Here is a 15,870-nt window from a genome sequence, read left to right on the forward strand (position 1 = left end):
TTAGACTCATTACCTCAATTTAATATTTAATTCTTTAAATTTTATATGTATTGATACTTTTGAAATGAATATAACATGTCTCTTTTGTTGTAATGCAGCTGAATGATGGGTGTTGTATGGGGGTTCGGCAGAGAATTTAAGGAAAATAGCAATCAAGGTTCTCTCCCAGACATGTTCTGCATCTGGCTGTGAACGGATTGGAGTACATTTTCTCTCATCAACTCCAAGAGAAGAAATAGATTGGGTTCCGAACGTCTATTTGACTTGGTGTATGTGCATTACAATTTGAGGTTGAAGATGCAACATATACGCATGGGACAAGAGGGTATCAGGGAAAATATCGATCTCGCTGACATTTTCCAGGTGGAGTTAGATGATGAAGATCCTATTGTGGATTGGGTGAGGGATAGAGGTGAGCTAGTGTTAGATCAGCCTGGAGGTAGGCTTGACCCCATGATAGCCGAACATATAGAAGCTGATGTGGATGAATTCATGGATGAAGAAGGTGAGGTACACACACGGGTCGCGTCACCCATACCATTCCAGCCTACTGGTGGCACTGTTGATGAGGAGGAAGAAGATTGGTCCATGTCCTCCGATGGTGGTGGGACTCAGGCTCAGGCTTAGACTCAAACTCGTAGAGATGATGATGGTGGAGATAGTAATGATGGTGGTCAAGCATATGAGGGAACTTGAGTCCTGTATGTGGTAGGAGAGCAGTAAGAGCCGGTCTGATTCACCGGAGAAACACAGTTTGATCATGCCACAGAAGATACAGACCACGATGCACGTGCCCCCATACCGGTCACCTCGACCTACTCGAGACAACGTCGTGGCAGTCCCGTCCTCGTGGTACTACTAGGCAGGATGATCTTATGGACATTGATACCTTATCTAGCTCTGTTGGTGGATTGAGTATTGGCGATAGGGACAACAGCTCGAGTGGGCATTTTCGTGCCCCATCTTTTTAGATAGAGAGCAGTCCATCTCCAGCACAATCAGAGTACAGTTCATCTCATTCATATCCATATGGCCAAAGGCAGTTGACTTTGGGGGGGGGGGAAGCATATATCTTCTCCATCCATTCCCAGTTTTGAGTACGACTCCCACTCACAGGGACGTAGTGGATCATCTTTTGTGGATGACGTCTTTTCCTATCCAACCCACCAACCATACCCGTACTTGCTCCCAGAGGCGTCATATCATAGTGGGATCAGTGGGTAGTACTTCTTCACAGTTTGGTGACCCATATCCTAGGATAGGTTATCATCAGCATGTTGATGATGCAATTTACATGGCCACTGTGGATGACTACACTCGTTTCTTCTCCACGACTATGACGTGACATTTATTTGTCCTACAGTTCGGAGAACAATGCACGTCGGCTCCATCGGACTATGAGTTGGGTCGATCCTGGATGGCGGAGTAATTATTATTAGAATATTTGAGTCACTTGATGATTACTTGACTTGTATTCAACTATTGGGGATATTGTCATGTTGATATCATTTTCTTAAGTTGTTATTGACTTGTTGTACATATTATGACTTATGTTATGAGTCATTCACTTTATGTTTCCAACTTCCAAGTGAATGTAATTGTTTAAATTGCTTATTAATTATGATGTCCTCCTGTACTTAAAGTCTTAAGCAATGTTTATGTGTAATTAACTAAGTTATACATTAGGATTCGACCTTATATTACCAATTAATGGTGCAAATCCAAAACACCACTTTGGGTGAGATTTTTGCAATTTGAACATTTATGTGTTTATATAGCTTAAAATAGGGTTTCCATGAAGTTTCAGGCCTTAACTTGGCCTAAAACTCACCGAAATGACCTACGGGAACATAACAGAAAAAATTCAATATGTCGATCGAAATATTCGAAATTTCGGATATTTCAGTAAGCCCGAAACACCGAAATGAAACGAGTTTTCGAACTATGGTTGCTGCAGGCCTGCAGTAAATGATCCAGGTAAGTGTGGTTCAAGAAGATAGAGTCCTCCTTTCTCAGTCTCACTGCCTAATAACCCTCTTTGTCTCCAAATCCTGAAAAAGACAATAGGAAGGTAAGAAAGTGAGAACAACAATTCAAGGATTTGGTTAGATGACTTACTGAGTTATTGATAGTAGGTTAGTAGCAAATTCAGGGACATGAAAGACAGAATCGAGAGAAATTAAAGGAGTAACTCTCACTTTACCCTTATCAGAGACGGAAGAAAGGGAACCATCAGCAACCCTTACCTGGTCCCGGCCAGAGCAAATGGAATAGGAATCATAATACTGGGACATACCAGTCTTGTGGTCGGAGGCTCCAGAGTCAATGATCCAAGTGGGAGTAGTAGAAGGTGCAGTCGAGACCTGCAGAGCTGAGGCAGAAGTAGCTAACTCTCCAGGGGTAGAACTAGTAGTGGAGTGTCCAAGATGTGACATCAACTGGCGGAAGGCTATAATATCATCCTGTGAAAGGGAATCAGGGGCAAGCTGGGATCCAGAAGTCTTAGTATTAGATGTCACAGAGTGAGCCCTAGCTCCCCCTCTCTTGCCAGTTGCCACCACGGGTACCAGATGAACCACCACGCATACCACGGGACTGCCCATGAAGGTCCCAACACCTGTCCCTAGCTCCCCCCTCTCTTGCCACCACGGGCACCAGATGAACCACCACGCATACCAAGGGACTGCCCATGAAGGTCCCAACATCTGTCCTTAGTGTGTCCCAGTTTTCCATAGTGATCACATTTAAATCGCTCATGGTGATCTCCACGAGTGGGCCCTTGGCCTTTCCCCCCACTTTTACAGTCTCTGTGGGAACTAGAAACAAGAGCAGATCTCTCCATTGATGGTGCAGTATCCATGGTTGTTCTCCTGGTTTCCTCACTTTGCAAGTAACTACATACTTCATCCAAGGATGGGAAGGGAGACCTCCCTAGGATCTATAGACGAATGGGCTCATACTTTGGATTGAGCCCACCAAGTAGAGAGAAGATCCTTTCAACTTCCTGATTCTTGTAGACCTTGACTTCATCTTCAGAGTTGGACAGTCGAAGATACCTGTAGTGATCATATTAGTGGCACAGGCTGATAACAGTGTTGTAGTCGTCAAAGATGCTTCTATCACCATGTTTCATATTGATGACCTTTTGGTGGATTTGGTACACCTTTGCATAGTCACCTACTCGATCAAAGGTCCTGGTGATACTATCCCACATCTCCTTTGCAGTCTCCTTGTCCATAAACCTCCTACTAATCTCAGTTTTCATGGTGAAAATCAACCAAGTCATAACTCTAGAGTTCTTGGTCTCCCACTTCAGGTATCCTGAATCCGTACTGGCAGGCTCCTTAATAGAGCTTGTAATATACCCCAACTTTTCCCTGCTTCGTAGGGACATCTTCACAGAACGGGACCAATCCAAGTAGTTGGTATAGTCCAACTTCACAATAGAGATTTGGGTGTTGGGGTTATCAAAAGAGGCCATAGTAGGGAAACCACCACTTAAGCTGCTGGCTGGAGCTGGTCCAATGACCTCAGTACTACTCCCAGAATCGGTAGACATAGTCCCAAAAACTCACCTAATCAGAATAGAGCCTTGCAACACACAACAGGAAACAAATCCAGCAAACAGAGGGCAAATACTCTGCCCCAAACTTGCAGCCATACACAACAAGGATTATATCCTTGATAAATACCTTGTACACAACTTCAGCCAACAAGAAGGACTTGCACAGCAACTCAGCCAACAAAGGGAACAAATCAACAAGCAGCAGCCCAGCTAACAAGTAACCCGAGGGCCCATCCTTGTTGAAAAAAAGCAACTAACACTCTAAGAGAACATTCCACAATAACTAAGGCATGTGTAACTCTTTCATTCTCATGCACTACGAGACATCCAAGGCATCCAGCTAGTAAAAAAATTGCAACCAAAGAACAAAAGCAGAGCAGGCGGTACCTATGCAGGAGCCAAAAAGGAGCACCACTCTCCAGCCTTCACTCTTCTTGAATCGAGCCCTTGGGGCTTTATAAAGGCACCTCTAGGCGATTGAAAGGGGTCTAGCTTCAAGGCCAAACAATCTGCCAAGGGGCAGAATCGAAACTGAGACAAGAAATGGCTGGCGGAAATTTCTGGGTAGCTCTTCTAGGGCTAAAACACCTTCAACAGCTTCTAGACTCCCTCCATTGCATATTGATGTGAGGAATAGACCTCCAAAGAATGTAGTGAAGTATGCTTTACATAATACAGCCTCTAGTGGAACCCTTTATCCTCTTAGGGTTCGAAAGAGAGGTGAAAGAAGAGCCAACTAAGCAGAGTCGACTCTCAAACCAGAGGGCTGTGCTTTGATACCAAGTTAGAACTCTAGGTTGGATCGATTCTAGATAATAGAGAGAGGATTTGCAGCAAGAAGAAGGAGAAGGTGAAGAGAAGAGGAGAGGAAGAAGAAGAGAGATTGAGAGAATCGTATGTGTGTTAGGAGGGATTCCTCCTAACACCTATTTCACTTCATTAACCACTTAGGGAAATTACAAAAGGCTCCCTAGGGAGGTAAAAGGAAAAACAGAAATAAAATATAAAATTACAACTCTAGTGCCTTATACTAAGGACATGGACGAAAGTACCCCTAATACATAAACTCTAACAGATGTTGCCCAGAGAATTAAAATAGAATGGATGAAGTAGAGAGGTGTGTCCAAAGAGCTGTGTGATCAGCATATCCCTTTAAAGGAAAATTTTATAGGACTGTCATACGACCAGCTATGATGTATGGTGCGGAATGTTGGGCAATTAAGAAGCGGCATATAGATAAGCTAAGTGTAGCAGAGATGAGGATGTTGGGATGGATGTGTGGCAAGACTAGGAAGGATAAAGTAATGAATGACCATATGATTCATAGAGAGCTGTATGATTGGCGTATCCCTTCAAAAGTTAAAGAAAAAATTTATAGGACTTATACGTCCAACCAAGGTTTAAAGTATCGGTATTGGGTATCGTATCGGTCGGGCGGTTTTAAGAGACGTATTGTATCGTATCGTATCGGAGATACGTATTGATCGGTGCAGAAACGCATGAAAATGATCAAAATACATATGAAAATACACTTTTGGACATAAAAAACAAGCAATTTATGTCACATATCATGCATATACACTTAGAATTGTGAATAATCAATAACCAGACAGTGTGGCACTTTGAAATTGTTATAAAAAATTAAAAGATGAGATTTCTTACATGTAGAGTCACTTTATTGCCATGAAGAATGTCGGGGTGGATCAAAGTCATGTCTGTAAGGGTCTTCAAGAATAGGAGCGACTAGGATGATGTTGTGTATTGACCGAACATAAGCACAATACTGAGACCAGTCGAAATACTGATGGTAGTGACTCTCCCACTCATAGAAGAATCGTGTGTACTGCTCTGGAGTGGCTAATGTCGTGAAAGCACTAGGTTATGGTTGTGCTTGTGCCTCTCTGTATCTATAACTTCCATACCCTATAGAAGCCCCATGTCCATAGCCCGAAGTAGAACCTGATGCATAATGCCTATGGCCTAATGAAGCACCAGCATAATCAGAACTAATGCTAAGTGGCTCCATGCCACTCATAAGCACATCACTATCATATGGATTGTGGCCTTTGTGGGATTGCTTGCCAGCCTTACCCTTGCCCTTGCCCTTGCCTTTGCACTTCCGAGTGTAAGTCTGATGCTGACCAGCATGATAAGTATATTGGGTAGCATGTGTGTATCCTGCCTCACATGTGAACTGCATCCCAGCATAATGTTGTGAAGCCTCATGGCCACCACCACCAACACCACCACTACCTCCAGTACCACCACCACTACCACCATGGCCACCACCACCACCACTACCATCATCATCATCATCATCATCATCATCAGCAGCAGTAGCAGCAGTAGCAGCAGCAGCAGCAACAACACAACCACCACCACCATCAACATCACCATCCCCATCACCATTACCATCGTTGCCTTCGTCATCATCAAGAACATCTTGTTGAGTTCCTCCATACGGATGACCTGACCTCGTCCTCCTAATTAAGCCTTCTTCAAGGCTACTGTCATCCTCTTTAACATTAGGATAAAGATCTTCTGATGGTGCCTGTGTTTCATCATTATCCATCTGTCGAATGATGTTCTCTATGACTGGATCAGGTTTGGTTGTCTCGCGATCCTCACTTAACTGATCCATCACCAATACCTTATCGGTAACCTCTGTTCATGCTCTAACTGGATCTTCATCGTCAAGTAGGTGGTTGATGTCGATTGGGTTGACATCTACATTATCCCCTTCTCTTTCCAACTCTAAATATTTAAGCTTCAGCTTCATGTTGTAATGGACATACATTAGCTTCTCCAACTTTGAATAACTGAGACGATTGCGGTGTTTGGTGTGTATCAACCTGAATGTGCTCTCGTTGCGTTCACAGCCACTAGAGGATGCCGTCAGGGATAACACTCGAATTGCAATTCGAGTTAAGTGTGGAGCACTAGTACCCCCATAATTGAGCCACCAATCAGCTGCACAATAATAAATGAAATATTAAAAGGCAAAACCTTGAAACAAATTTTAAATGACATAATAAATTAGGTAAACCTAACTTACCTGGGCATTGTGTGCCCTAGGCATGGATAGCCATTCTAGCAGCAAAACCACGAGTGGCCTCCCGAAAATACTTAGCCTAGAGAGGTATTAAAAATTAAAATTTTAGTTCACCAATCACCACTGAAACTGTTATTTGACATATTCTTGATTTCAATCATTTATACAACTAATGGATTACTAACCTCATCCATTCTGTTGACAACATTCCTTAAGGCACGCAATAGATCCGGTCTACACCCTATATCATTAGTGTATTGGATATCCGGATTCAAATAATATGCTGCACATGGTTTGTAATTGATGGTTAGAAACCTAGAAATTCTAATAATAATAAATAAATATTAACTTAGTAAGTGTTTAAAATGAAAGCAAAGTCATCCACATAAGGATGAGTTATAAGATTACTTGCCCAATGAACATCTTGAACCAGCATCTTTTCCCATCGATCGGTTATAAGCTTCAAATACTTCTTGTTTGATGTTGGGCTATTGTCATGTATCTTTTTTTTCATTACTCCTATGGCCTCTATCATCTTACCCATGGTTTGCTCCTTATCCCCATCAACCTCTCGAAGCAAACAAAAGAGTGGCATCATAACATTATAAAGTCGGCTCATGGTAGTCCAAAACTGTGAGGAGGTGACAAGATCTTGAACAACTCTCCCAATTTCAGACCTTGCATAATTGCTAGTCAACTACTCCGGAGAGGTGAACTTCTTTAGCAGCCCATTCTTTTGGGAATGAGGCTATCAATTGCAATGTAGTTTGTTGCAAATCTTGTGGTTGCAGGCCTCACTAAACCCCCTTGTGTGTGACTCCTCATCAATGCCAAAACCCAACTATGGTTATAAATAAAGTTGGTGATTTTCCTTGCATTACCAACTAACCATTGGACCTTTGGCAATTCTCCTATGTCTTTGAACATCAAATCTATACAATGAGCCGCATATGGTGTCCAAATAGATGTTGTCTCTTCAACATAAACAACTTACCAGTATTGTAGTTCTAGGTAGGAGTAATCCCACTAGGAACCAGGGTAATGGGGTTACACACAAAGGCTAGCCGATTGGGTTAGGGTATAGTAATTTAGGGCAAAACTAGGGAACTAGGGTTAGGGTTTGATATTTGGAAAGGGGTTTATAGGGTATTAATGGGCAGGCCTAGAGGGCTGTTATGGTATAAAAAAGTTAGGGTTTGGATGAGTTTTGAAATTTTGCAATTTTGGGCAGAATTGAATTTTAGGTCAAATTAGGGTTGAAGTTAGGTTTAGGTTAGGGTTGTCTTATATAGTAATGATGGGCAGGTGTAGGAAAGTCTAATGGTATAGGTTTTATGATGTTTGAGTGAATGGAAGTAGGTTAGAAGAGTTGGACAACAAACAAAAGCTTTTCATTAATCAAATTCGTGTTTAAGGCTTTGCCCCCTTACAACCTTACATAAAAGATTCAAAAATAGACTTTTACTCTAAAAAGGAAAAGCCTAACCCAATCCTTAACCTATTAGGTAACTTAAACTAACTAGGAAACTAAAATACTAAAAGAAATAGACTCAAAACCTGGCTGGACTTGTAGAATCCTAATCCAGCCCAACTTACATCACATGACCACTTAAGTTGTCATATGACCACTTTAACAAGTCACATGATCACTTAAGTGTTCACATGACCACTAATTACATAAAAATCAATACTAAGGAATTAAAATAGCTAATCCCGTATGCAACCTAATTACCTATGTTTTAGGCCCATAAAAGTGGCCTATTACATCGAAAACCCATTGGATTAAAGGCCTAATATACATATAACCCAACCCTAGACTTATTTCTAAAGAAATAAGCCCATTTCGGTGATGATTCTGCATCAACCAGCCTTTTTGAAATTTGCTGCATTGTCAGTTACTATTTGGACAACATTTTTTTCTCCTATCTCCTCCACAACTTCATTCATTAACTTATACAAGTAATGGGCATCTTTGATTTCACTAGATGCATTGACCGTCTTGTAGAAGATCATCTTTCCATCATAGTAGACAAGGAAATTGATGATGGATAATCTTGTTGGTCCACTCCATCCATCACATGGTCACTCCATATAATGGCCACTTCTCCTTTAACCTCTCAACATACTCATGCACCTCTTTTATAATATCATCCAAGTAAGGGCCAACAATCTCATAAGGTGTGGGTGGTTTAACATTTTTTTCACACCGCTGAATCTCCTTTACCATGGCCTTGAAGTGGGGATCTTTGGCCTTATGTGGTGGAATCATCTGGAGATTGCTCTGCCTATCCTTTTACTAAGTGTTTTGGGTTGAAAGCTTTCTTCAATCCTCTGTTGGCCAGCATCCCTTAGTCTGTAGACATTAGGATCCATGTCTCTGATATCTGGGCTCTTCTTTCTCTTACCCTTACTACTCTTTATAAACTGGTTAAACATTCCCCTGACATTGGTTGCTCTACTAAGGTCAGCAGGCTCTTTACCCTTACCTACAAATGGACGACAAGAGGAGCCAACACCAATATCTACAGGACCCTGGCGTTGGGGTCGAGCTGATTGACTTCTTATCAATTGCTCAGCTCTCCATTGTTCTCTCTTGCTTCATGTCTTGATTGTCTCATTGCCCATGCCAACTCTGAGTCCTCCTCTATTTCCATATCCGATCCTTCATAAACTTCAAAATCTTCCATCAAATTTTCTACCAAAACATCCTCATCCTCATGTGCATGGGTGGATTTTTTATTTTTTTTAATCTCTAAGGTGTTTTTACATTGCCCTGCTTAACTCTACAGGGCACTTTGTACACTTGGCAACATTTCCATATCCTCCTGCCATGTGTTCTTTTTGCCGAGTTACCCCACCTCCAAGATGTTGAGTGTCACAGAAGTTGCACTGTGTATGCAATCTGTTGTTTATCTTGGTACAATAAGACCACCCAATGTCTTATTGTCGCGGCATCGTCCTAAACACCAAACAAAAGTAGATAACTATATAAGTATTAAACTATATTAAAATCCACACATCAATAATTTATACAAGTAAAGTACATGTCTATATGATGCATGTCATGCATTACATCATTTGCATGTACTTAGCAAAGTTTCCCGAAGCAAACTTTAAACATTTTTATATTTTCCACAATTAGTTTCACATTTTTGCTATTTTTCAGAAATAAAAAAAATGACATAATAATCTAATATAGTACATTAGCTTACAAATAATATGAATATAACTCTTCTCTTGTATTTCAGCCATTGATACATTTTATCAAACTATAATGAAAGAGTAAAGATGAAAAAATCCATGATTTTTTTCCTTTTTTTAAGTATTTTATTATTTCAGAAAATAGCCAAAAAAAAAAAAAAAAAAACACATTTTAGGGTAACAATATAATCTTCATGGAAGGTGATAGATCTATACATAATGTAGTACATATATTATATATATTAGCATATGTTTTAAATTTTGGAAGAAACAAAATTTTTCATTTTTTAGAAGCAATTTTCGGTTTTGGGTGAAAAATGCAAAGATTTGAGTTCAAATCTTTGTAAATGTATACAAAGAATGCAATCCTAAGTTAGTTTAACATATTCTCTTTGAATCCTAGCGAAAAAAAGAACTAAAATCAAAGATTTGAAACAAAAAATCAATTTTTTTTCCAAAAAACCTACCTTTCCCTTGTAGAACACTTTCAATCTTCGATTTTGGGAAGATGGATGCAGCAACTGATGTGAATCCACCTCTAATAGTGTCGTTTTTCACTAAGGAATGGAAGCCCTCAAGTGATTTGAGCAAAAAATTGGATTTCAAGAGGGATTTTAGGGGTTTTTCCTTGGTGGGACTGGTCCTTTTTCTGCCTGGAGAAGCCTCTGGTTCGTGTTCTTGCTGGAAACACAGAAAAAATGGCACATGGTCTTTTAAGTGTCGAGACGGTCGAGACGTATCGATACGTATCAGCACGTATCGATATGTAGTGATACGTAAAAAAATATATAAAAAATGGACAAAATTATGTCTCGGCTGTATCGATACGTATCGTATCGTATCGTATCGATATGTATCGGTCGACACATATCGATCTAGTTGAGACAATTTATTTTTAAAAAAAATAAAGACGTATCGGTATGTATCGTATCGACACCGACCGATACCGAGACGTATCAGCCGATACGATACGATACGATACGATACAGACCGATACTTAATTCCTTGCGTCTAGCTATGATGTATGGTGCAGAATGTTGGGCAATTAAGAAGCAGCATATAGAAAAACAAAGTGTAGCAGAGATGAGGATGTTAAGATGGACGTGTGGCAAGACTAGGAAGGATAAAGTAAGGAATGACCATATGAGAGCTGAATTGGGAGTAGCTCCAATTCATGATAAACTTCGTGTGAGTTGTTTGAGGTGGCACAACCATGTTCAACGAAGGCCTTGGGACACTCCAGTACGGAGGAGTGATCTGATTCTAATTGAAGGTACTAAAAGAGCTTGGGGTAGGCCTAAAATAGCCATAGGAGATGTGGTGAGGAAAGACATGCATAGCTTAGGCCTCGCAACATGTATGACTTCGAATAGAATTGATTGTGGAGTAAAGATCCATGTTGTCGACCCCATTTAGTTGGGATAAGGCTGTGTTGTTGTTATACCTTAATTAACCAAAATTTAAGTATGGGACAATATAATATATTAATCACCATTTTTTGGTTAAAAAAACAATAATGCTTTAAAGAAATTTCATGATTTTTCAAATAGAAGCATAATTTTCCCTGATTTTTTTGAATTTTCTAAATTATTCTTCTAATTTCTGGAAAAATAAAAATAATTTTCAGGCAGAAAAATAGAGTGACTCCGTGAAGCCGTAGATTGGAAAACGATGTTTAACATATTAAAATTGAGGTACAGCTAATGTATTAATCCTTCTTTTTTTTTTTTTTTTTCAAATTTTGTTTGAAAAAATCACTTTTTTGAACCAGAAAATAAAAAAAGTGTTGGAACCGCTTCCTCTAAAAGGCCGACCTTATAGGAAAGGGAGGAAACAATATGTATATCATACAGGAACTCTGACACGGCAGAGTGCAGACTATCCAAAAGGGGACACGGTGGATAAATAGTTTTTAACACCTGCCTGCTCCCAGAGGGACTCGATACCGTGACCTTGCCTGTTCTGATACCATGTTGGAACTGCTTCCTCTAAAAGGCCGACCTTATAGGAAATGGGAGGAAACAATATGCATATCATACAGGAGCTCTAACACGGCGGACTATCCAAAGGGGGACACAAGTGGATAAATAATTTTTAACAAAAAGTAATGTAAAAATAAAAAATTAAATCCGACTCTGTGAAGTCGTAGATCGACCTATGATATCTATCTATCTAATATATAAAAATTGAGGCTCAACTTTATCATATTTTGCACGCACACACACACAAAAAAAAAAAAAAAAACTTTAGGGAAAAGGGTATTACCTCAAAGTTTGAATCTTTTACAAATCTCGCTCAAATGCAGCAAATTGTCGCTGTCGATATATTGTAGTAGTCTCCAACTTGTTGGACCTAGAATTGTTGGCGGTTTGGCCGAAAAACACAGTAACTGGGGTTTTCTGGTAAAATCCCCTTCTCCTTGTTGAGAGCACCGAAACCATTTCGTTTGACTTTATGACATTAAATAAAAAGGAATGTATTGTTTTGTTGAAACAATATGAAATATCCCACCAAAATCGAAAAGTCAAAAGTTTGGTTGAAACAATGTATTTGTTAGCATTATTTGGAGTTCTTTTTTCTTTAGTTCATGCTGGATCTTCTTTCTTTACTTATTTGTATAATCCAGCTTGAGGGGGAGTGTTGGAATATGTAATCCAGAATACCGTGGGGGTATTCTGGTCCTTTTGGGGTTAGTTTATTTATTATGTTATTAGGTACAGTCGGCTATGTGGGTTTTAGTCCCATATCACCTAGTTTAGTCTATTTGTAATTTTCCCTCTATTATAAATAAAGGGGCTTACCTATCAATTAATTAATTCAAGCATTTACAACTTCCATCTTCTCTCTTTACTTCTCTCTAGAGTTACTGGTTACAGGTCCTAGGTTTTCTACATGGTATCAGAGCAGGCAGGGGTCACGGTATCGAGTCCCCCTGGGAGCGGGCAGATGTTAAAAAATTATTTATCTACCCGTGTCCTCCTTTGGATAGTCCGCCGTGTTAAAAGCTCCTGTATGATATACATATTGTTTCCTCCCTTTCCTACAAGGTCGGCCTTTTAGAGGAAGCGGTTTCGTATGATGAATCATACATATTTGATTCAAAGGTTTGCTGGTCGTGGAGTTTTATTCTGCCACATGGATTGTCTGGTTTCTGCTATCGATTTTGGGGTTCTGAAATCGCTGAATATGGTAGTCGATTGTTGATGGCGTTTTGATTGGGAGCCTTATAGTTGTTTCTCGGCTCTGTCGAAGGTTACCGCTGGTTGTATGGTTATTGGGATCCTTTGCTTCTTCTTGATCTGCTGCTATTCTGCTTCTTCTATAACCCTCGGTTCATCTTCCTTGCTAAGTTCTGAGATCAGCATCAACGAACGCCTTGCTGATTTATTAATCTTGGTCGATTGGCTCTAAAATCTGGGTTGAAGGAAGCCCATCTACTGGCAATTTTAGTCCCTGAACCTTGGCTCCAGATACTTCTCCTTTGAAAATTTTCGACGCCTGGTTCAGACTTGGTTCTGGTATTAACTGGATCGAAGGATTGGTCGATGGCTGCATCGATTCTGCCCAGATTTTTTTATCAGTTCTGTCCAGCAACTGGGAGATTGTAGATTGGAGTTTCTACTGGTTCTTCCTTTTTGAAGATCGATCAAGTCTCTTCTTCTTTTGGAAATCACAACTTGGTTCTTTTGAATGGCCATGAAGTTGCTGCTTTGTTCTTCGAATCTCAGGTTTCCTTTTCCGCTGGATTTGCTGGTTCTGTTGAGTTGTAAGGAAGAAGATAGCATCCTTCATCAATGGGTCCTTGGTTACCGCCTCCTCTCTCTGGTTCTCGGTTGCTCCGCTGCAATAGCCGTGGTTTTCTTCTCGTTGAGTGAAGGTCTCAAACTCCCTGGTTTTTGCTCCAGATGGTTTCGTGAGGAATAAGACTTCTTCTACAAATTGGTATAAAACGACAAGTGCTTTGATTCCTTTTCATATTCCTTTGTCCTTTGTTTCATTATTTCAGTTTTCCATTTATACCCCTCCTATTAGCACTAAGTTCCCCTTGTCCTTATTTTACTTCTCATTCCAAGATTACCCTTTTGCCTTAGGTGATATTTGTAGTTAGATTTCATCTCAATTACAGTTATGCCATCCCTTATTCAACTTTATGTTATTTGCAATTCTGCCATTCCCTTATTTGACTACCCAATTGAAAATTCTGGTTATTTATGGAACTGCCATTTCTTTTTCATACATTCCCTTATTTGACTACCCAATTGACCCTTGAAAATTCTGGTTTATTACCAGTTTGCCCTTTGGCTTGGATTGTATTTAAAAGTGGACTTCCACCAAATTACAACCATGCCATCTTTTTTTCCAACACCTTTCTCTTTCAATAATTCTAATTCCCTTCATATCCCATACCTTTGGTATTTACCCATAACACCTTTGGAAACTTCTGGTAACTTATAATTTTGCCATTCCTTCCTTTTTACTTACCCATAGCACCTTTGGAAAATTCTGGAATATTATGTTTTTGCCCTATTTCTTACATCATCTCTATTATGTCCACGTGTACTACATGTGAGGGGGGGATTATGTACAATACACCTGCAGACATTGCAGAACGCAGAACTTGCAGGAATATTGGTGCAAAACTTAGAAAATCAGTTTTCTCCACCATTGCTATTGGGTATCCTTTGTTATTGGATTGAGTTTGCCGTAAGGGGGAGATTGAAATATTGAAGAGTATTGAAGATATTTGGTTATTGCCTATTTGAGGACTTTCAGTTGGGTTGATATTGCCTGATTCAGTTTGTTTTCGCTGGTTGCTGCTCTAGTTATTGAACTTCAAGATTTTGTCACTATGACAATCTGAGATTCATCACTGGATAACTATTGAAGGTCGTTGAAAGCTGCCTTTTTTGGAAGACATTCCAGTCCCGGTTTGTTGATCATGTTTGTCCAGGTTTTGAAGATCTATTTTTTCAAGTTCTTGAAGGTTTATTTGGGAGCTGCATTTATATGTCAAGCTGGGTTCTGATGCACCTTAGTTTTTTTCCCATTTTGTTCAAGTTGGGCATTAGTACCTTGTATGCGCCAACTTGAGGGGGAGTGTTAGCATTATTTGGAGTTATTTTTTCTTTAGTTCAAGCTGGATCTTCTTTCTTTACTTATTTGTATAATCCAGCTTGATGGGGAGTGTTGGAATATGTAATCCGTCCTTTTGGGGTTAGTTTATTTATTATGTTATTAGGTACAGTCGGCTATGTGGGTTTTAGTCCCACATCGCCTAGTTTAGTCTATTTGTAATTTCCCCTAGAGGGGCTTACCTATCAATTAATTAATTCAAGCATTTACAACTTCCATCTTCTCTTCTCTCTTTTATTCTCTCTAGAGTTACTGGTTACAGGTCCTAGGTTTTCTACAGTATACTTGCTGGGTTGACACATTTTTCATTCGACCTGTGTCGAAACCAATTTTTTTAGCGAATCTCGGTTATTTCGACCCAGATTTTGAACTATGACGCAGTATGTTGGTAAGTATCTAATGAAAGTTTGTATGTCTAGGGTTCAATTATTCCTAGAACCAAACATTTTTCAACATTTAATTATGCTTTTAGTATACCAATGAATCAGGTGCAAATGCTTCAACTTGTCCAATCGTCTAGGTAACCTGGTCATTGACCAAGTTAATGGGTTTGAAGTTTGAACAAAAACTGAGTCATAGCGACACGTTTAGGGTGGGTGTCTGAACACTGTGAAGTAGATATATTTTTTTTTGTCATTATAATCAAATCAATAATTAGGATTCTTTATTTTTTGCGATCCATAATTTCAATAAGCACTATATATTCTTATTTTTGCCTTGGTTGTCTGTTGGAGCTGGTCTTATTTGTAAAACCTGACTCCATCATATTGAATCTTCTTCTTTTTTGTTGCTTAAGGACATTGCGACTGGGGAATCAATTTTGTTCGCTCCAAGATTGAGTGCTGATTATGCTGTTTGGTTGGGGGAAATAAAGCCATTAGCATACTTCAAGGTGACATGCTCTTTACTTATTCCATTT

At 39.7% G+C, this 15,870-nt stretch overlaps 1 protein-coding gene across 1 annotated transcript in view; it reads left to right on the plus strand.

The window, feature by feature from the left end:
- LOC122668960 (xaa-Pro dipeptidase) overlaps nucleotides 1–15,870 on the plus strand; it is an 85,037-nt gene that overhangs the window by 24,673 nt on the left and 44,494 nt on the right. The window contains exon 4 of the mRNA XM_043865560.1: nucleotides 15,748–15,843. Coding sequence (XP_043721495.1) covers nucleotides 15,748–15,843 — 96 coding nt within the window. The remainder of the gene's footprint in view (nucleotides 1–15,747; nucleotides 15,844–15,870) is intronic.

This window comes from Telopea speciosissima, chromosome 7 (assembly GCF_018873765.1).
Source record: "Telopea speciosissima isolate NSW1024214 ecotype Mountain lineage chromosome 7, Tspe_v1, whole genome shotgun sequence".
NCBI lineage: Eukaryota > Viridiplantae > Streptophyta > Magnoliopsida > Proteales > Proteaceae > Telopea > Telopea speciosissima.